Source organism: Hoplias malabaricus, chromosome 9 (genome assembly GCF_029633855.1).
Source record: "Hoplias malabaricus isolate fHopMal1 chromosome 9, fHopMal1.hap1, whole genome shotgun sequence".
Taxonomy (NCBI): Eukaryota; Metazoa; Chordata; class Actinopteri; order Characiformes; family Erythrinidae; genus Hoplias; species Hoplias malabaricus.
Genome location: NC_089808.1, coordinates 41,752,189 through 41,775,415, shown reverse-complemented (window position 1 = coordinate 41,775,415; position 23,227 = coordinate 41,752,189). Strand labels below are relative to the sequence as shown.

General features: G+C 44.9%; 1 protein-coding gene across 12 annotated transcripts; it reads right to left on the bottom strand.

Moving 5' to 3' along the window:
- Positions 1 to 24: 24 nt before the first annotated feature.
- On the bottom strand, positions 25 to 23,079 carry prpf4ba (pre-mRNA processing factor 4Ba). 12 transcript variants are annotated; one of them, XR_010804175.1, is made up of 17 exons: positions 23,045 to 23,079; positions 20,686 to 21,933; positions 18,906 to 19,049; positions 18,576 to 18,725; positions 18,022 to 18,103; positions 14,297 to 14,486; positions 12,721 to 12,794; positions 8,494 to 8,584; positions 8,214 to 8,361; positions 7,887 to 8,024; positions 6,735 to 6,888; positions 6,530 to 6,644; positions 4,451 to 4,602; positions 4,219 to 4,305; positions 2,170 to 4,038; positions 617 to 665; positions 25 to 163 (listed from the first exon to the last, which is right to left on the bottom strand). XR_010804175.1 is itself a non-coding variant. In XM_066680705.1 (15 exons), exons 1-15 carry the CDS (start codon positions 23,077 to 23,079, stop codon positions 3,835 to 3,837), a joined length of 3,012 nt encoding a protein of 1,003 aa, XP_066536802.1. In that variant the 3' UTR covers positions 610 to 3,834. The 12 variants fall into 12 exon arrangements, 2 of the variants coding, with proteins under 2 accessions (XP_066536802.1, XP_066536803.1); XR_010804176.1 differs by having other exon boundaries at positions 2,183 to 4,038; XR_010804173.1 differs by lacking the exon at positions 25 to 163 and having other exon boundaries at positions 610 to 2,298; positions 2,668 to 2,709; positions 2,967 to 4,038.
- Between the last annotated feature and the right edge of the window lie 148 nt (positions 23,080 to 23,227).

The window sequence follows — 23,227 nt, the reverse complement described above, 5'->3', positions numbered from 1 at the left end:
ATGCTTCTGAGCAGTTCGATTACAACGTAGTGTTGTCATTCTCCACAGCTGAGTGACTGGGTCATATCATTATCTGGATTAAAGGTAGGCTGTCAATCAAGACTTCTTTCTGGTCTGGGATCTTGCACAGTAGTTAGAACAGGAATCAAAGGTTGACTTACCCCTACGACGAAGACAGAAAACAGAGGTTTAGTCCAGAGAACCACGTATAAAACACACATCTCAATTTGTTTTAAAAAAGGAAGAGTATTACCTTTAGGTTGTTTAATTTGGCAACATACCGCCAAATTACAATGTCTCATGAATATACATACAGTAACATTATAATATATATTGTAAAACTCTGAAATAGCAGACGTCAAGTATTCTGCAGGTGGCAGGGGCTGGGCATTACCAGATGTTTTACGTGATCATGCTGTTCCTAAGCCAGCACTGTTCACCCAAACCATCACTTGTCATTTCTAAAGCAGTGCCAGAGAAGTGGTTGTGACACTTTGCTCCATGCTGTAACACCTGCACCTGCAGAACGGTGTTCCTGGCCTCTCCTTAAAGACTCATACACGGGTTTAAAGCTAATTTAATGTCATAGAAAAAGATCTCTCTCTAAAACAGAAACCTTTGGTCAGGTGGGGTTCCCTTTAAGAGTCTTCTCTAATGGGCTGCACCTAAAATACAGAGAACAAATAAACCAGTATCTTCCTGCAAAGTGGTAGCAGTCAAGAGAATGTTCTTGACACATTATGAAGCAACACAAACATCGGCCTGCTCAGCCTTTTAGTGAGCCACTGAAAACCCCTCCCTATGAACAAACCCTCTCTAAATCACTGCCAAAATATACATATAAACATATATATATAACTGGTCATTTGTAGTTATTACTTTTTATGAACATCAGGCACACAACCATAGATAAAGACTTTATAAATAAATTTGCCTCGTAGCTCATAGCTATAGCATCGATTCAATTAATAACATTTACAGTTAACACACTATGGCTTGGGAATATTTAACGGTTTTATTACTATTTTATTACTGTTTTATCCTCATTGCATTGTGTTGAGTTAAATACAGGGGTTGGACAATGAAACTGAAACACCTGTCATTGTAGTGTGGGAGGTGTCAGGGCTAAATTGGAGCAGCCTGGTGGACAATCTTCATTAACTGCACACTGCACCAGTGAGACCATGTGCATCCAATGGTTCAAACATTGTGTCCTGAAGGCGGTGCCGTGTATCAGGACGACAATGCACCAATACACACAGCGAGACTGGTGAAAGAGTGGTTTGATGAACATGAAAGTGAAGTTGAACATCTCCCATGGCCTGCACAGTCACCAGATCTAAATATTATTGAGCCACTTTGGGGTGTTTTGGAGGAGCGAGTCAGGAAACGTTTTCCTCCACCAGCATCACGTAGAGACCTGGCCACTATCCTGCAAGAAGAATGGCTTCAAATCCCTCTGACCACTGTGCAGGACTTGTGTATGTCATTCCCAAGACCAACTGACGCTGTATCGGCCGCAAAAGGAGGCCCTACACCATACTAATACATTACTGTGGTCTAAAACCAGGTGTTTCACTTTCATTCTCCAACCCCTGTTGTACCACTGATCTGCTTGTGCTAACCCCACCTTACCCTTAAACGAGCGAAAACCTTGCACCCCATGAAACACAAAGGAGGGAGACAACCATCAACTGGTAGATCACTGGTTGAGCAAATGGGTTCGTAACCCACCTCTGGCCAGTTAATGGCTGTCTCTCATTAAGTGTTTGGGTTCCCCATGGTGTGAGGTGCTCCACTGCTTAAGGGCAAGGCCACCAGGTGCCTCCATATTGGAGTCTGACCTCGTCTCGGGGCCCAGGGTTTGTGTTGGGCTGGATCTGTTGCAGCTGCTGTGTGTATTTTTCTTACTGTACACACTAATCAGATTTGACTTTAATCAGGATTGCAAAACATAGTTGCTTTCAATATTACACAACCACGTTTCTTCCCTGTCTGTGTAACTGGTGCAATATCCCACAATGACAAACAATCTGCAGTGTAAGAACGTGGCAGATCTCCCAAACAACAGCCAGAGGGGGAAACTACACTTGAACTGAAGAGCAAAGCATACGTCCTGTTCAGATAAGTCTGATCATCTCTGTATTGCTGTGTTAAAGCTACACATGCCTTTAGGAGTGACCTGGGTAAGGGGATCTTGTGAAGGTCTCGTCTCTTTGAAAGCAGAAGCAGGCTGGAGGATGGCGCACAGAGAAGAGCCTCCTTTGGCTGGAGTTTTTAATCTCACTCTCTCGCTCTCTCTCTCAGCAACCACAGGGAAACAGTGGGAGAAACATCACAAAAAGCAGTTAGTGTTAGTGAAAAGAGATGCAAATCCTCAAACTATGAAATACCTGCGGCTGGGTATTTTATTAAATTCAAAACCACAATTGCTTAGAAGTCTATCACCATTTTGTTTTGTTATCTTTTCTTCCACCAAAAAAAACACATTTTATTTTAATGTTGTTTTGCCATAACATGAATTTACAATTAATACAAGCTTGTTTCGATAACATGCATCTTTGCAAAAGGTAATATACAAGGATGTACCAGCCTGAGCTAGTTGTTTTGGTGTCTGTATCTGTTTGATTTGAACAATAAAGCAATATGAAATAAAGAAGCAATTACCGCTCAAAACAAGCAGATTCATAGAGCAGATGAGGAATACTCCTGTATCAAAAGACAACATCACGTCAGAACAAAGGACCACAGCAGAATGACACAAACTTATAGGGCTTATACAATACACAGTGCAGCATTTTATATACACATGCACACCTTGAAATAACACCAGGAAAAAACAACGAAACTTGTGCAGTGAGAGAGCACAGACGTGGCTCTTGTCAAACAGAATATTGACTGTAGTACACTGAAGGTGCCAGTTCAATTACAAGATTCCAGGTTTCCCCCATGTTCCTACCCCTTACCCTCAACAGCCACCGTGACTGGCTTCCTCAAGGACTCTTCCTTCCAGAGTTCCAAAGATGGCTCTGTGGAAGCGAACGCTGAGAATCGCCAGCACGTGGAAAGATAGCGATGTCCGTTTATCCTCTTTACACATGAAGCATGCAAGAGATGCCAGAGCACGAGTGTGGGTTTTAGTTTTGGCTCGTGCGGGCCACAGCATTTGGCAACATAAAATAACAATGGCATTTTTAATTTATTTGTTTTTGGAGGGGTGAGCTTACCTTCAGTGTACTATTAGAGGAACACCACCTGCCTTTACATAGGAGGCCTTCCCTGCAGATGGGATCAGGTAGGGCTCAAGAGCTCCGATTTCAGCAGACACGCGCCTACAGGCCCACGCACTAACACCTGAGGGAGATGTGGATATAGACAGCATTTATGCTGACATCGGACAACATCTGACACACTGTACAGAAGAATAAGGGGCGGTTCAGAGCGGAAACAATGGTGCAAATGTAGATACAATCTTCTGTCTATCCTAATGTCCCCTGAATAGTTTTATCAAATACATCTGCCTTCACAGCTACACCACAGAATAATGACCAGCAGGGGCTTGGAAAATAAATGCAAGGAGCGGGAAAAAACAAACAAACAAACAGAAATAGATTTAAAGAGCCCATCTGCAGCGTCATTCAAAGTGTGGGGGCTACTTTAGCAACTTGTCTTTAAACTTAAAATGAAACAAAGATGGCATAGCAGTTCATAACGTAATTAACAGCTGAAATATTATTCAAATAACGTCTCTGAGTCATGTCTGCAGATACAAAACCGTCACTTGGCTGGCAGACTTGCTGAGCACTTCTTGTGTGATCGTGTGCACGTGGACGGTCACATCCTCTCCTGAATGTACGGGTGCTGCAGGGCCTGGTTGATGCTGATCCTCTTGGCTGGCTCCAGCACAAGTATCTGGTCCAGAAGGTCTTTGAGCTGAACTACCTTCTTCCTTTGGTCTTCCGGCAGTCGTTGGCGACCCACCATATCAGTCAGCAGGTCCTTGGTGGGGTTGATGCTGCTCATCACCGTCACTTTCTCCTGGAGCGGGGAAAAAGAGCGACAGCGGTTAAGGGAAAGGAGACAGACACGTGAGGACAAGACTGGGGCAGCAGCACAACATGAAAAAAACAGAAATGAGGCCTGAAGAAAAGAGTGTTTGTGTGATCCACAACCGTGCTTAAAAAGCTAGACAGGAAAGTGAATATAAAGGATGCTCACCCGCTCAGTGACTTTATCTACCTCTGTGTACAAGAAGTTCAAGTTCAGATCAAAGTGTTGGTCCTTGAACAAGCCTTTCCTGATCATCTGGGAAAACAAACTAAAAAATTAGAATAAAACCAATAACATTACTACAGGAAATGAAAAGTCGTGGGTGGTTAGGACTTTAGCGCAGTGCTGTATCAGATGCACGTCACAGCAGCATTCATTCGACGCGTCACAGTGTCTTTACCTTGTTGGGCATCTTTCCTTTCAGGTCCATAGCAAGTTTGAGCATGTGGTTGTTGGTCTTTCCGGGGAAGAGGATTTTCCCTGTGTACAACTCGTACAGTGTGCAGCCCACAGACCACATGTCGATCCCATAATCATACGGCTTTCCGATGACTGCGAAGGAAACACAGATCAAATCCAAGAATTTATGGGAATCATTATCATTTTAAAAGCTACTGTCCACTCTTTTTAATACATTTCTTTATACAGTTCCCTTCCACACATGCACGGTGCCACAGAGATTCTCCAGGGCCTTATAAGGAGCTTCATGTGTGAACACAAATGCACGTTTCTCCAAGACAATACCCAGGCTTTAACCTTACAGCCCCCTAGAACCCTAGAGTGAGCCTGCGTGGGAATAGAGCCAGGAATGTTCTGGAGACTCCTGACATCTGCACACACTGCACAGGTGCAGCTCCAAGCCTAAAGCACACAGAAGAATTGCGAGGACACGTCTGACACAGACAATCAGAAAGCTTCACAAGACGTGTGAAAGGACAACTCCGTAACATCTGTGGACCTACTTCTCTTCATATGTGACAACAGTTATGATGTGTCCATTATCAATGAAACATCTCTCTCTCTCTGACACTCTCTCTGTTTCTGACTCTCTCTCTCTCTCTCTCTGTTTCTGACTCTCTCTCTCTCTCTCTCTCTCTCTCTGACACTCCCTCTCTCTCTGTTTCTGACACTCTCTGTTTTTGACACTCTCTCTCTCTCTCTCTCTCTGTTTTTGACACTCTCTCTCTCTCTCTCTCTCTGTTTCTGACTCTCTCTCTCTCTCTCTCTCTCTCTCTGTTTCTGACTCTCTCTCTCTCTCTCTCTCTCTGACACTCCCTCTCTCTCACTGAGGATGTTTATCTGATCTCTTGCTGTGACAGTAAGGTTGGTATAGGTGTTAATTTTTGCAGCTCTTTCTCTCCGCCACCCGTGTATTGAGGAAACTCGGGTTCATGACCTGCCTTTTTCTTTTTTTAAATGGTGAATGTGCACTGAAGCAGGGCAGAGAGAATGGTGCAGAATTCTATTTGTGTTTACCGCCCTGGGCACCTTTCAAAGTGAGACTCTCTCTCGCTTTCTTACTGAGGATGTTTATCTGATCTCTTGCTTTGCCAGTAAGGCTGGTATAGGTGTTAGTTTTTGCAGCTCTTTCTCTCTGCCACCTATATATTGAGGAAACTCAGGTTCATGACCTGTATTTTTCTTTTCACTTTAATGCTGAACATGCTCTGAAGCCGGGCAGAAAGACTGATGCAGGCTTTTTTTCGTTGACAGATTTTCCATTTTTATTTTTACATCTATTCAGCAGTTTTCATCTCCTAGGCTTCAGTGGGAAGGGTACAACTTAAGTGACATCAGCTCGGCCAAGAAACCAATCAGAATAAATGATATGTTTACATCACACTACTTTCCAGCACATCCATACGGACACCTTTCACCTCCTGTCTGCTACAGGAACATGCAAATCTAGGCTGACTCGGTTACACCCCCCAGGCAGCTCAGCACAGGCAGTTAACACATTTAAAGTAACATTAGGTAATATTTATCCCTTCAAATTACACAATCAAAATCATTGTGTTGCTCCACTGAACTATAACATTGAGTATACAGTCTCTGCTATTGCTTCTCCAGGCTCAGCACAGCAGAAAGTGCACTATCTAACTTTTGGAGGAGGGTAGGAAACCACCCCACCTACCGTCTATCCCCTTGGTTTTCGCACAGTGCTGTAAGGGTGTGTTCAACTCTGCAACTATAGGGGGAGTGCAGGATCAGTAGCAAAAATACCAAATCTTACCTAGTGTTTCTTTAAATACTAACACAACGCATTACTGTATAAATATGTACATAATATAACAGGTAAACGTCTTGTATTATTACTAATACATAAATAAGGGTGCACACTGTTATGTCACCTTCAGTCACCTTGTGTTTGGTCACTGTTCAAGAAGGTAACCTTTCCTTAAATTAAAGCAGGTGTGCGTCTAATGAAATATAACGAATCCTCACGGTGGCTGAGACGTTAGTGTGGTCTACTACTCACTGATCTCTGGGGCTCTGTAGAAGCGGCTGACCAAGTAGGGCGTGATGTCATTATCAGCGATGTGGGACGCCGAGCCAAAGTCACAGAGTTTGAGGATAGTCTTAGACTCATTGACCTAAGAGAAGAGAGTGCAGTTAAGAAACGCCGAACACCAGCCATTGATGCTTAGTGTATGATGCAACGGTCTCAGACAGACGGGCCTCACCAGGATATTGTCGGGTTTGATGTCAGCATGAAGGATGTTGCAGCGCTTGAGGAGTTTGAGGGCCAGGAAGAGCTGCTGGCTGTAGGAGCGCACTGCCTTGATGTGGAGCCCCACGTCTTTGCCGTATTTTTTCAGCACCTCGCGGAGGTTCATGCTGGGTCCAGACCATACCAACCCGTTAGAAAGGACTTAATCACTTACAATAACAAAGGATGAGCTAATAATACAGACTGACATCTGCTTTAGCAGCTAGACGTCAAGGCTTTAGATCTGCCCCAAAACCTAGTGACAGTGAGGTGTTTAAGTCAGCAGCATTCAAACGGATGTCTGTCCTCATGAGGCAGACTGAGATGCACTAGTTAGAGAGTGATTGTGTCACGGCTTGTTCGCGTCCCTTGCACGCAACCGGTGTTTACTTCCTTCAGTGGCTAGCGTTGCCTCAGTTGTTCAGCGCAATAGAGTCTAGTCTTCCCGTTTTACTACAGTTTCAATTACGAGAGTTTGTGCTTACGTTGCATCATGGGATTGCCTTCATGGCTGAGGGACAGTTTGAAGCCGCCTTAAACTCAGGCCAGATGAAGGTATCTCAGTAGGCAGCGTATCAACTCTAAGAACCGGGACAGCCAATCAGGAGCGTGCACACTAAGACATAAAATGCTTGCTATGTACAGCTCACTAGGCTTTGAGACAGACCCTTTAAATGGGACATATTCTCCCACCTTGCCACACGTGAACATGGGGTCTTAATGAAATATCTGTAACCTGCTTTGGTCAAAATCACACAAAGATCCAACCCCACAGCAGGAGAAGCAGCTCTGGATTTTAGCTATTTTTGTTCAGTTCTCTTTCTTATCTGTTCTCTTTTTCTCAGTTTTAAAGCAGAGCTTGCCGTACCTGTTCTGCTCTGTTCTGCGCTTGTCTCATCGCTCTTTCACATAAACGTGGGTCAGAGGTTGTGGAGAATCTCAGATGAGGAGGCCTAGTAAGACCAGTTTTCTGACTTTAAAATGACTGGGCGGTTTTGTTTCAGGGTGTGGGTTAGTGCACTCCAGATTCCTTGATAAAAGTGGTTTATTTCTTTCATACGTCCCCTACAACACTGTAAAAACACCTCAAGAAGGGTGTGAACAATTGTTTTAAAGGGAGACTAACCTGAGTGGCTCAAACACCAGACACAGGTGCTGCTTGTGGTAGAAGTGCCTGAAAAGCCGCAGGCAGTGGAACTTATCGTCAGGGTCTGCGTCGTTCAGCTTCTTCAGAAACTCCAGCTCCTTGAGGCCTGTCTTCTGCCTACAGGGTCACATTGAAGGTCAGGCTGTGTCTCATAACAAAGAGGTTCATCTTTAACTTGTGACAGGTTCGTTTTGTGAAGAAAATACGACAATATTAATATATAAATGTCATCTTTCCTAAAGACATTTCTGAGATACGTACCACAATATTCTGAAGGCACTCGTTTATTAATGAAGGTTCACTCACATTAGTTCATTGTTGCGTATAATCTTCACTGCCACATCCTGATTGGCCCTGGCCAGGTCTCTTGCACGGATAACGTTACTAAAGACTCCTTGCCCTGTGTAGCCATAAACATCGTAGCGCTTGTCCAACGCCTCGCCAATGTTCACCCCTGAAAACATCAGACAAGCGAGCGAACACCATGCTTAAAGGTTATACACACTGCTTTTCATCAGCCACGCGTCTTAACTGAACACATACGCAGGCCGTAAAGACTCAAGCGTGTGCTGTGTACGAGACTTACGATAATATCCCTCTGCATCCGTCCAGTTGTCCTTCAGACTGGGGTTCTCCTTAAAGTCCTTCCCGATGCCTGCAGCTCGCAGCCTTGCACTCTGAAGGTACAGTGGCCAAGGAGTATTAGGACAGGACGTTATGTCACCAGCAGCAACCACAACAGAAGCCAGGAACAACTCTACTGTATCTGAACTGTACTCTAATTGTAATAGGATTAAACTTTATGAAAACAGGTGATGCAGTTTTACCCGAAGGCTCCATTACACAGGTGATCCCAGATAAGACAAACAGACAAAAACTATCACTTGGTCGTGTATAATTTTTAGACAATATAAACAGATCTGGTGATGATGCAATGGGCAGAGAAGCAATTACAGGTTTGTAATTTCCTAGTTTACTTCATTCAGGCAGAGACTGTGGTGAGGTGGTCAAATCCAACCTGAAATGTGGCGGTATTTGTTTTGTTGTTGAAAGTTGAGTAATGATGATTAAGTCTTTGTTCCCCCTTTAGGAAAAAAGGGAAACTCTTCTGGACACACCGCAAAATATCGTGGTTTAATACACGTATGTTATTAATGTAATATTTACACGTATTTACCATTAGATCCTGATTTTACTCTTTTTCAAAACTAAAACTGCACTTTAACACGTGTTATTTGATGAAGTCTACATTCCGTAGAGCTCTTCTCTACACATTTATTATACAGAGATAAGCCAATTAGGTTCACTGGTAACACTTTACAATAACACACTGCATTTAATAAATGCATTTAAGCATGTGTTAAATAATACAAGGGCGGCACGTTGGTGCATCAGGGAGCAGGGAGTGTCGCAGTCATACAGCTCCAGGGACCGATGGGTTCGATTCCCGCTCCGGGTGACTGTCTGTGAGGAGTTTGGTGTGTTCTCCCTGTGTCTGCATGGGTTTCCTCCGGGTGACTGTCTGTGAGGAGTGTGGTGTGTTCTCTCTGTGTCTGTGTGGGTTTCCTCTGGGTGGCTGTCTGTGAGGAGTGTGGTGTGTTCTCTCTGTGTCTGCGTGGGTTTCCTCTGGGTGGCTGTCTGTGAGGAGTGTGGTGTGTTCTCTCTGTGTCTGCGTGGGTTTCCTCCGGGTGACTGTCTGTGAGGAGTGTGGTGTGTTCTCTCTGTGTCTGTGTGGGTTTCCTCCGGGTGACTGTCTGTGAGGAGTGTGGTGTGTTCTCCCTGTGTCTGCATGGGTTTCCTCCGGGTGACTGTCTGTGAGGAGTGTGGTGTGTTCTCTCTGTGTCTGCGTGGGTTTCCTCTGGGTGGCTGTCTGTGAGGAGTGTGGTGTGTTCTCTCTGTGTCTGCGTGGGTTTCCTCCGGGTGACTGTCTGTGAGGAGTGTGGTGTGTTCTCTCTGTGTCTGTGTGGGTTTCCTCCGGGTGACTGTCTGTGAGGAGTGTGGTGTGTTCTCCCTGTGTCTGCATGGGTTTCCTCCGGGTGACTGTCTGTGAGGAGTGTGGTGTGTTCTCTCTGTGTCTGTGTGGGTTTCCTCTGGGTGGCTGTCTGTGAGGAGTGTGGTGTGTTCTCTCTGTGTCTGCGTGGGTTTCCTTCGGGTGACTGTCTGTGAGGAGTGTGGTGTGTTCTCTCTGTGTTTGTGTGGGTTTCCTCCGGGTGACTGTCTGTGAGGAGTGTGGTGTGTTCTCTCTGTGTCTGCGTGGGTTTCCTCCGGGGGACTGTCTGTGAGGAGTGTGGTGTGTTCTCTCTGTGTCTGCGTGGGTTTCCTCCGGGTGACTGTCTGTGAGAAGTGTGGTGTGTTCTCTCTGTGTCTGCGTGGGTTTCCTCCGGGTGACTGTCTGTGAGGAGTGTGGTGTGTTCTCCCTGTGTCTGCGTGGGTTTCCTCCGGGTCACTGTCTGTGAGGAGTGTGGTGTGTTCTCCCTGTGTCTGCGTGGGTTTCCTCCGGGTGACTGTCTGTGAGGAGTGTGGTGTGTTCTCTCTGTGTCTGCGTGGGTTTCCTCCGGGTGACTGTCTGTGAGGAGTGTGGTGTGTTCTCCCTGTGTCTGCGTGGGTTTCCTCCGGGTGACTGTCTGTGAGGAGTGTGGTGTGTTCTCCCTGTGTCTGCGTGGGTTTCCTCCGGGTGACTGTCTGTGAGGAGTGTGGTGTGTTCTCTCTGTGTCTGCGTGGGTTTCCTCCGGGTGACTGTCTGTGAGGAGTGTGGTGTGTTCTCTCTGTGTCTGCGTGGGTTTCCTCTGGGTGGCTGTCTGTGAGGAGTGTGGTGTGTTCTCTCTGTGTCTGCGTGGGTTTCCTCCGGGGTGACTGTCTGTGAGGAGTGTGGTGTGTTCTCTCTGTGTCTGCGTGGGTTTCCTCTGGGTGGCTGTCTGTGAGGAGTGTGGTGTGTTCTCTCTGTGTCTGCGTGGGTTTCCTCTGGGTGACTGTCTGTGAGGAGTGTGGTGTGTTCTCTCTGTGTCTGTGTGGGTTTCCTCCGGGTGACTGTCTGTGAGGAGTGTGGTGTGTTCTCCCTGTGTCTGCATGGGTTTCCTCCGGGTGACTGTCTGTGAGGAGTGTGGTGTGTTCTCTCTGTGTCTGTGTGGGTTTCCTCTGGGTGGCTGTCTGTGAGGAGTGTGGTGTGTTCTCTCTGTGTCTGCGTGGGTTTCCTCCGGGTGACTGTCTGTGAGGAGTGTGGTGTGTTCTCTCTGTGTCTGCGTGGGTTTCCTCCGGGTGCTCCAGTTTCCTCCCACAGTCCAAAAACACACGTTGGTAGGTGGATTGGCGACTCAAAAAATGTCCGTAGGTGTGAGTGTGTGAGTGAATGTGTGTGTGTTGCCCTGTGAAGGACCGACGCCCCCTCCAGGGTGTATTCCCGCCTTGTGCCCAATGATTCCAGGTACCCACGGACCCACCGTGACCCTGAACTGGATAAGGGTTACAGATAATGAATGAATGAATGAATGAATAAATAATACGACTCCAATAAGCATTACTACACAATTAATTAAAATCACAGTTAATAACTAAATAATGTGAGAAACAAAATCAAACATTGTTTGACTTTATCAAATGCTAAAGAATGGTAGTTATTGCTAATTCCACTAATCATTATTTAAGGATTAATTTGGACATTACCTTACCATTTAGTAAAGTTTATACTCAGTATCTAGAGTTCACACTTACAGACTGTATTGAGGATGTATGTGTTGCTATGCCTACTTTGTTAGTCCCTTTTCTCCTCTTTCTTCAATGGTCTGGCCCCCCACATGGCCCCTCGTACCAGCGCATCAAACACTAACGCACCACCACCTCCACATGAGTGCCCCTGCAACACTGAGAATGATCCACACCCCTGTGGAATACCTGACCTGTGGAGGTCCTGACTAGTGAAGAACAGGACAAAAAGAGGCCTACAAATCTCTGCCACAACAACGTGCACCTCTACAGTCAGTGGAGCTGGTGTGTCTAAGTGTAGAAACACAGAGGTCATTTTAATATTGACTTACTGGTGTAAATAGCGTTTATTAAAAAGAACCGTGCACCACCAAGTGGAGAAAAGTTGAACTGCATATATGTTGGCATCTGAAATTCTATTAAATCATTTTTAATCAGGGATATTTTTAAGAATACACACGCCCAATCATTATCACGACACTCAACCTCCTGGTGAAGCAGCACAAAGGGGTCACAGTGTCATGTATTTTGTTGTTGTTGTTGTTTTTGGAACAGGAAAAACATGGTAAATATCACAGAGCACTGTCTTCTGAGGTCACTGGAGAACATAGATGCTGTTCATACGTCAGACTGGAAATTTGATCTCATCTACACAGCTTTTTGGCATCACACTCACATGATCGATTAAAGAGAAAGTCTGTTTGATAAACTAGGCTCCAGGAGTTGAGACAGATGGATCCTCAATGCCTCTAGTGCCCTGTTTTGTGTGTGTGTGTGTGTGTGTGTGTGAGAGAGCATGTCCACTACCAGAGATGGGTTAAATGTTGAGGCACACTTTGCAATGACAAAAATAAAAATGCCCATTACACCTCACCCATGCATTTTGTCAAAACGGAAATCATACCTCAGCTGAAACATGGGCTTAAAAGGACAGCTTTTCCCAACACACAGCACAGAGGGTTCAGCTTACCTGAACGGTTTAAAGCAATAAGGGAAGGACAAGAGTCTGCAACTCTACCTGTGCAGATCTACTTACACATACAACTTTATTTAAGCACTCAAGCATGGACGGGTACAGACCCACGCAACGGAAAACCAATTCCAGTCTACTCACGTCAAAGTACGCGGCGAACATGTCATCTGACTCCGTGAACATGTCTGGGGCCGACTGCTTCTTCAGATTAGCACCTGGAGGAGACATTAAAACGTCATGAATCTTCATTTGTCCTGAAGTCATTTTCTAGATGACTGCCTTCCACACTGAAACACTCATCCCCTCCACATAAATACCAATCAAACCATAAAGTACAATGGCTTATGGTCATTTATAAAAGAAAGACATTATATACTCTGTATAAACAAAGGTGTGTAGACACCAATTATGGTCAGTGAATCAGCTGCTTTAAAGTGCACCCGTTGTGGACACCATTTCACAACTGCAGACATGTGAAACCGCCTGAAGGGATGTAAAGGGATGCTCTGAAGCAGCTTTATGTAAGGCTATGGTCACCAGCCCAGTGCCAAGCATCAGATATTCAGTCATTCATTCATTCTTTCATTCATTATCTGTAAGCCTTATCCAATTCAGGGTTGCGGTGGGTCGAGAGTCAGTCAGACATTGGGTGCAAGGTGGGAATACACCCTGGAGGAAACCCACGCAGACACAGAGAGAACACACCACACTCCTCAGACAGTCACCCGGAGGAAACCCACGCAGACACAGGGAGAACACACCACACTCCTCACAGACAGTCACCCGGAGGAAACCCACGCAGACACAGGGAGAACACACCACACTCCTCACAGACAGTCACCCGGAGGAAACCCACGCAGACACAAGGAGAACACACCACACTCCTCACAGACAGTCACCCGGAGGAAACCCAGGCAGACACAGGGAGAACACACCACACTCCTCACAGACAGTCACCCGGAGGAAACCCACGCAGACACAAGGAGAACACACCACACTCCTCACAGACAGTCACCCGGAGGAAACCCACGCAGACACAAGGAGAACACACCACACTCCTCACAGACAGTCACCCGGAGGAAACCCACGCAGACACAGGGAGAACACACCACACTCCTCACAGACAGTCACCCGGAGGAAACCCACGCAGACACAAGGAGAACACACCACACTCCTCACAGACAGTCACCCGGAGGAAACCCACGCAGACACAGGGAGAACACACCACACTCTTCACAGACAGTCACCCGGAGGAAACCCACGCAGACACAAGGAGAACACACCACACTCCTCACAGACAGTCACCCGGAGGAAACCCACGCAGACACAGGGAGAACACACCACACTCCTCACAGACAGTCACCCGGAGGAAACCCACACAGACACAGGGAGAACACACCACACTCCTCACAGACAGTCACCCGGAGGAAACCCACGCAGACACAAGGAGAACACACCACACTCCTCACAGACAGTCACCCGGAGGAAACCCACGCAGACACAGGGAGAACACACCACACTCCACACAGACAGTCACCCGGAGGAAACCCACGCAGACACAAGGAGAACACACCACACTCCTCACAGACAGTCATGCAATCAAACAGTAAAGGGGAACTATTTTCCTATTGATACCCATCACTTCAGAACAAGATGTGGCCACAAACATTGACAATGTAGAGAACAAAACACTGTATAGGACAGAAAAACACTCTACCATCTTTATCCTGGCTAAGCAGGTTGTGCTTGGCCTTAATGTTGGCCTCGAAAGTGTCCATGTTCTCCTGCTCGTAAGCTTTCACATCAGCTGCAACTCTCTCGAGTACGTCGTCTGGCGATGGCGAGCGGCTGCGAGGGCTACTCTGAGGACTGCCTGGTTCTGACTTATTATTGTCCTCCTTATATTTCTGCAATAAAACACATCGCGTCACAAGGCAGAAGGGAGCAATAGAGGACAATCAGCACTACTGAAGGACAATAATCATTTTTCAGTTGTAGACATTCATTCATTCATTTATTTAAAGACAAATCACACAGATTTCACTGAAGTAATTTTGCCCAAATACTGGAAACAACGTACATTAATTAAAAGTGTAGCGTTATATATTTGAACAAAAAGACAAGACAAACTCATTTAGTAATAAATTTACCAAATTAAGAATTAATTATAGATTAAAAACAAGCTAAATGTCCTATTCTAAAATATAGCTAATAGCTAAAAGATATTTTTAAGCGCAATAAAGTATACAGTGTGAGTATAATAAAGTTATAATTGTAGAAGATCAATATCCGTTTTGAGAAGGCACATGACCCAATAAAAAAGGTATTCACTTCAATCCTAGACTCTACTGTTATTACTCAAAATGTAACAGGGCCTACACACTACTGTAGTCACACTTTAGACTTAGTTCTGACACTAGGTCTTAACAGAGACAGAATTAATCTTACCGCAAACCTCAGCAATCTCCGACCACTACCTAATTTCATATGGGCTACGTCTTAGTCATAATACATGTACGTCCCCTCGCTGTTCTACAAAGTGTTCAATAACACCATCTACTGCCCTACAGTTTATAGAAAACCTCCCAGAACTATCGACCCCAGTCCCCACTCCATCAGACCCAATGGAGCTAGAAGTACTGACTGACTACTTAGAAAATACCTGTCGATCTACTTTAGAAAAAGTGGCACCACTTAAAAGAAAAAGTATGAGACAGAAAAAGCTCACCCCATGGTACAACGATAAAACCCATACTTTAAAACAAACATCACGGAAACTAGAGCGGAAATGGCGATCAACCAAGCTGTAGGTGTTCCACTGCCTGGAAGGACAGCTTTATAGAGTATAGAAATGCCCTCACTAAAGCTCACTCAGGCCTGGCCTCGCTGATCTCCAATAATAAAAATAATCAGAGAGCACTGTTTAGTGTGATTTTCACAACTACAAAAAATCAGGCAAGTACTCAACCACAAATTCTCTCACGTGTAATGTCTTTATGGACATTTCTAATAATAAAATAAAACATATTAGACCGCAAACTCAACCCACAGTATTAAATCTGACCTGGCTGTCATCTGATGTGGCTGATATAAAACATAATGCAATTCCCACTCAAAGAAGTACTTCCAGCTATTATCAGTCCTCTTTTAACTATAGCGTAGTTACCCCAAGTTCCGGCCACTTTAATTACAATGCTAGAAATCTTAGCTAACTGTAAATAAATAGAAGGGCTTTACTCACACAAATCAACATTTTTCAGGAGTCAAATGTGTGTGGATTAATGTCAAGTCAAGACTTGCTTGACTTTGAAAGAAAATATGTTTTTAGATAAAAACGCTTTCGTTTAAGTAGGTGCTAATACTGCTAAAATTATTAGCGCCCCCTAACTTCGGCCACCTCCCCTGCTTGTGACAGTCAAACGAGACCGTTGCTACCACATTCAGTGGTTTTGAGAGGTTCAAAATGAGTTTACGTTTGTCCTGTGTTGGTATCCGTACTCTACATGTAAGGGTTAAAATGGCGGTAGATTTTCCTCTCAGAGAAAAGGAAGCTAACCGCTAAGCTAACTTTTACACTGAGGGAAATATCTGTCGTGAAATGGAAATGTGTTGTGTTCCACATGCAGTTTTGCACACAAAGAATTACAACACTGTTAGAGATACTTAAATATTGTTTAGATACATGATTTCTTGCAAGACTGATGTTTAAATGCCCTACTAAGACTTGAACTTATGTTTTATTGTTTTACCCAATCTCTAGTCTTACTTAACGGAACATTATCTGTTTATAAACGTAAACATTATACTTGTTACCGCTAGGCACAGTTATAAGAAAAACCATGACATTAACTTTCACTGTTACGCAGACGACACACAATTGTAAATTTCAGCCAAAGCCCGATGACAAACACAGATTAAAGAAAGTAGAGGACTGTGTAAAAAACGTGAAGACTGGATGTTGCGTAACTTCCTCCTTCTAAAACAGTAACAAAACACTTTTGGGTCCAAAAGTGGCCAGAAATAAGAGATCAGATATCATTCTAAATCTCACTGACTTTCCAGTTAAACCTGGTTCAGCAGCAAAACATCTTCCCATCAAAATTGACCCTGATTTATCATGTGATCAACACATAGGCAGTAATCACTAGGACAGCTTTTTTACATCTTCACAACATCACCACGATTAGAAATGCCTTATCCCTGCAGGACACAGACACAGTACCTGCCTTTATTACTTCAAGGCTTGACTACTGTAACGCACTACAGTGACCCCTGGTTTTTGGCGGGGGATGCGTTCCAAGACCACCCGCGAAAAACGAATTTCCATGAAGTAGAGGAAATATATTTTTGTTATGTATTTAACGAGTGTTTGGACTTTTAAAACCCTCCCTGTTACTGTTAACAACCCACTCTTTGCATTAAACAGTCGTTCTATAATGTTTTTCAGCTGGAACTACATGTGATATCCCACCAGTTTCTTTAATAGAGTCATTCCTAAGCTGTGATTTAGCGTAGACAGTATATGCATAAAGATTTGTGCACTCACGCATTTAGCACTGACAACGGGCTAATAACAGCAACAAATATAGAAGAATTTTATACAATTTTAATGGATTTAATGAAATATTTTGGCTACTCACGACTTTCACGGTTTTCCTAGATTTTCCCTCAATATCCGCGATATAGCAGCAATAAGCGCCCCTGAAAAAACCCGTGAAGTAGCGAATCCACGAAAGAGGAACCGCGAAGAAGTAGCGAGGGATTACTGCACAGTTGGAGCGCGCCAGCAGAAATTTAAGAAAACTTCAACTAGTTCAAAATGCTGCAGCCAGGGTCCTCACTAAAACTAGAGAATGTGAACACATCAGTCCAGTTCTATCATCACTTCATTGGCTGCCTGTTAAATTCCGTATCGATTACAAAAGTCTGTTATTGACAGATAAAGCTCTACATGGGCTCGCTCCTGAACACCCTCAAGACCTTATTATAGACTATGAGCCTCCACGATTCCTCAGATCACACAGTACTGGACTTTTAATAGTTCCCAGAACTCAGAAGGCCTCAGCCTTTTGTTATAAAGCCCCCCAACTCTGGAATGATGTTCCAGAAAATGTTCAGGACTCAGACACAATCGCAATCTTCAAATCTAGCGTGACATGTGCAGACAAAGAGTGTCAGAATCTGTCGCCATAAACAGCTGCTCATTGCCTTCAGCTCCGTGGTGAGTTTTCAAAAATTCATAATGTCCCCTAAACCACTTTGACAGTTTTTAAAGACCTGGATGTGGTTCGATATACGTTTTGAGAATGTATTTACAGAAATGATACGGCTGTCTGTTGACTTCTAGTGTTGGTTCGTAAAGCTACCTCTTCACTGCAGGTGTCTCCACAGAATACGGTTTATATTTCATTCACGACACACACAGTGCAAATGAAGCCTGACCTGCACAATCGCCAAGCGCTGAAGTCTCCTCTGCTGAATCAGAGCTTCCTCATCCTCTTCATCAACATCATAATCCTCCAGCCTGTGAGGGAACACAATGCAAAACCATAATTATTCTTAAAAGGGAAATAATATGTAAAATAAAATCACTTGTTCAGGGTTTGTGCTCATTTCTTTTACACCCATCTGGAGTGGAGTATACCACCCCTCACACTGACCTCTGACCTGCTCCTTACTCTACGTCCAGAGACTTTAGAATTTCCCCTGTCCAGTCAAAGTCTCTGGACCTACATTTATGTGAGAACGCAGCTAAACAGACACAAGGAGTGCGGAGGAATAACAGAAAAGTAAGAGAACCGAGTGAAAATGGAGCTGCTCCTCGCTCCTCACTGCTGTGCACTTGGGTGGTGGTGAACCGCGGCTCATTATCTTTTAAAGAAACAGGTGATGAAACAAGCCGTTCTGAACAGGGCTGTGGGAAACAATCATGTTTCACATCCAAACCCTACCACGATTCATGAACAAATCCACGCTGAAAGCGCTTGAGCACTCACACTTCTTCATCGGACTCGTCCTGCTCTGCTCTCATGCCTTCAGACAGACTCCCCTTAAACTTGTCTTCTTTCTCTCTATCTCTCCTCCGTCTCTCCTGAGATCTAGAGCGTGGCTGTTGCCTGTGGCCCACTCTGTCCCGCTCCAACGACCTAAAGCAGCACAGGAACAGGTTTAGTGGAAATGCAGATTGAACACCCAACACAGAGAAAACCAACATTGTTCAGTCATTAAACTCCAGGGTTCACATGGTATTCACAACAACAACCACAACAAAAACAACCACTGGTGTCTGTGAACTGTAAAAACGGTGGTTAGTAATTGGCAAACACCTTCGTCTGGGAGGAGTCGACCTGCCCGGGTGTCTCCTGGGGGAGCGGGATCTGCACCTTAGAGGAGACCGGCTCAGCCTTCTTCTGGAGCTCAGAGAGGGGCTCGGCACTCTGCCACCTCCGGCCTCGTCGCGAGAGCGCACCCTACAGGGTTCAGAGGCAAAATCATCTTCGTTGTCCAAGCTCAGTGGGAGATAATACATGTTTTGAAAGGGATGGAGATCATAATTAAAATGACCAAACAAGTGTGTACACACACCAGGTTTATATAGAGTTGCAAAACATTATTAGTCAAGGTTCCACATTGTTTGTTGTTGACATGTTTGGTCCCACTTTATATAAACTGCCTGCAATAACTGTGTTATTAAACATAACAACCGTGTTATGACTGGTGATGATGGATTACAGTAGTTCAGCCTCTGTAAATGCACATAAGTACCATCTACAGTTTTTACTCATGTATTTACATTAGTGTTTTGTGATAGCTGCAGTGTACGTTGGTGAATTTACAGAGGCTAGTGTTCGTAACGTTTACAAACACAGTCATTAAATGAGTGTAATATTAAAGGCCATGTAGACGACTCTGGGGAACTACTGCTCTCTCAGAATAACAAAGCCCACCTCTGTGTTCATTCAGAAGCCCCACAGTAATGTTATGTTTGAGTAAGAAGCCGACTGTAACTCGTTTGTTGACTTCACGTTAATGTCACTGTTTCAGTCACCACGGAAACCCATTTGTAAGTCCAGCTGTTTAGTTTTGTGGCACATTTGGAATAACCTTACTTTAATAAATACCAACTGATCTTTCATTCATTATCTGTAACCCTTATCCAGTTCAGGGTCACGGTGAGTCCAGAGCCTACTTGGAATCATTGGGCGCAAGGCAGGAATACACCCTGGAGGGGGCGCCAGTCCTTCACAGGGCAACACACAAACACACACACATTCACAACTATGGACACTTTTGAGTCGCCAATCCACCTACCAACGTGTGTTTTTGGACTGTGGGAGGAAACCAGAGCACCCGGAGGAAACCCACGCAGACACAGGGAGAACACACCACACTCCTCACAGACAGTCACCCGGAGGAAACCCACGCGGACACAGGGAGAACACACCACACTCCTCACAGACAGTCACCCAGAGGAAACCCACGCGGACACAGGGAGAACACACCACACTCCTCACAGACAGTCACCCAGAGGAAACCCACGCGAACACAGGGAGAACACACCACACTCCTCACAGACAGTCACCCGGAGGAAACCCACGCGGACACAGGGAGAACACACCACACTCCTCACAGACAGTCACCCGGAGGAAACCCACGCAGACACAGAGAGAACACACCACACTCCTCACAAACAGTCACCCGGAGGAAACCCACACAGACACAAGGAGAACACACCACACTCCTCACAGACAGTCACCCGGAGCGGGAATCGAACCCACAACCTCCAGGTCCCCTGGAACTGTGTACTAATTGATCGCCTGTAGTTAATTAATACATCTGAAACAGCAAAAATAAGGCATAACATCCTCATCTATTTTTAATGCTTTTAAATGTTCATAGTTCTCTACTCCATCCAAATGCCTCCTGTTGCCATTTCCCCACTGATCCACAGATCAAACACTGGTCCTGACCAGAGAGCTAGCAAACTGGTGAAGACACATTCTCTGAATTTTACAGTAAGTATAAGAAGTATTTTGGATTAAAATCGTGAACATCACAAAAAAGTTATTTAATAAAAAGAAACACAACGTTACACACGTCCCACACCTGGTGGGTGAAGGTCTCTGGCGGTCAGATTCTCGTGGTCTCCTCTCTGCTGAACGGGACCGAGCCCTCCTTGCTGGTGATCTGCTGTGGGGCTCCGGGCGGCCATGCTTGGACCCTTGGTCACCACTCTGGGCCCTGGGAGGATGCTGGGGGGAATGGTGTTCCCTGGTCCTATTAGAGGGTTTGGTCCAGCGTGCCGGGCTTTGGGCCTGTTTTCTGCGGGGCGATCGGTTTTCCTTCCCTGACGACACTTCCTTAGAGGGAGATTTAACTGCTAACTTGTCCCTGTCTCGTCTGCGGTCAGACTCCAGTTTTCTTCCATATCTATCTTTGGATCGAGAGCGTCTCATTCTCTCTGGTGATTTGGGACACTCTGCACTTTGCCTACTTTCAGGCTGCGGTGTTGAAGTTGAGGAAGGGGCCCTTTTACTACTATGCTCTGTTTCTGCTGAGATGGCATGGGGACTCCTGTGTAAAGACGGTTGTTTCCTGGACGTAGCAGGAGATCTGGACCTCTGACGTCCGTCTCTAGACTGCTGAAGACTACTGGACGACCTCCGCTCCTGGGACGGGCTTGGACCTCGAGTGCCCTGCTTGGTGTCAGAATCCGACTCTGTTCTACTCTTTCGTTTATCTGATTTGTGCTGCTTGAGATCTCTCTCCTTTGACTTGCTTCTTCTTCGAGGCCAGGAATCCGGTCTTTCCCTTTCAGCTTCTTTAGCAGGTGGAGAGACTTGAGTCATACAAGCCTGGTCCAGATTGTCCCTCTGCTCTTCTCCATTACACGTTCCTTCTTGCATCTCCCCATCCTCGTCGGAGCCTGAGTTATATCCCTGCAGTATCAGACCCATCCCTGAGTGCACCCTTCCTTCCAGCAGCTCATTATCAAGCTCAGCTTGGATCATGGCCCTCTGCTTCTCAAGATCCTCCAGAGCCGCCAAGTCATCCAGTCTGGACTTCTTCAGTGCGACGAAGTCCGCCGTGTCCTCCTCGACGCCGTCTTCGTCATTCACCTTGGAGGAATCTCTGTGTTTGCGTTTTTTATGCTTGTGCCTGTGCTTGTGTCTGTGCTCCTTTTCCTCTAATGAGGAATATTTGTGCTTTCGGTGCTTGCTGTGATGCTTGTGTTTCTTTCGCTTATGTTTCTCCATGTCATCGCTTTTCAAGTCCTCAGATCTTCGCACCCTGTTCTCGTCTTCATCCCCAGAGCCATTCCCACTCCTGTCAGAGTTGTACACATCGTCTTCTCTGGGAACAAAAAACCAAAATGCAATCTTTATATTAATCAGTACTGCACAAGACACGAGACACACGCCTGACACGGACAGTATTTTATTTTCTAAAATGAGTGGGATGTTAAGCAGATGTTTCAGGCATTTAAACATCCGAATACCTCATTCTTACCGTTGCCCATGTGGTGTATCATGAGTGTAACAATCAGTCAGTGCCAAGACTGCCTCAAAGACACTCACGTTTGGGGATATTCAGACAGACAGATATTTTTTTTACATCATAAACCTTACGGACCAGTCCTGTCCACGTGCAGGGTTGTGTTTCTGAGGCACGTGCCTGTTGCAGAAGGGTGGAACTAACAGAATTTTCAGAGATCTGCGCACACTAAATGTAGGTGTATAAAGGTGTAGTTACCGTTAAAACTATTTTAAAGGCATTACCTTTTTCCTTGAGAATAGATTTTACATCTGTAACTATGATGAACAAACGGATCTTTGAATCTTTGAATGAACACACACACACACACACACACACACACACACGTTCAAAAGTGTTAATTCAAATGAAGTAACATGGTTTATGTTCATATTTCAAGGGGAGCTTTAGCTATGTAGAAATAAATACATATTGTGCTGTTTTATTCATGTTTTATATTGAAAGACGCTTTACTTCAGGTTTGAAATGTAATAAAACGTTACCTACACATTTGTACGTTAAATATCTAAAGGGACACACATGAGAAACCAATCTAGAGACTTATCCAGGTCAGAACACCACTGAAAGCCCTTTAAAATGATGGGTAATTAATTTTTAGTCGTGTGAACGCGACTTGTTTTGCTCTTTCTTTAGACGAGCTAACGTTTAGACCTCCTTATAACCCTCCTAAGAAAAAACAACAGGCCGAACTGCCTGTTTAAGCTCTGGTGGTGTTTACTCCCCACCGTCAACAGAGACAGCGTTAGCTTTAGCCGCGGAGCTCATTTAGACGGTTATTTCACTCGTAATTAACGCATAAAACCCAATTTTAGAGTTGTTCATTCAAAGACACACAGCTTTAGTACCAAAGTACTGCGTTTATATCTTTCTCCACGAACAAACACGCAGGAACCATGTAAATATCTCTTACTCGAAATCGTTCACGGCGCTTATCAAGGTTTCCATGTTAGCAGCAGTAAGGCACCGAGGGTCAACTCTCACTCTCAATTAAAAACGTAGAAGAACACTAATTTCGAAAAAAAACCTTAATATATATGTTTATATTCAAATATAAAAACCACAGTCCTTCAGAGTATTTAGGGCTGTGCATTTT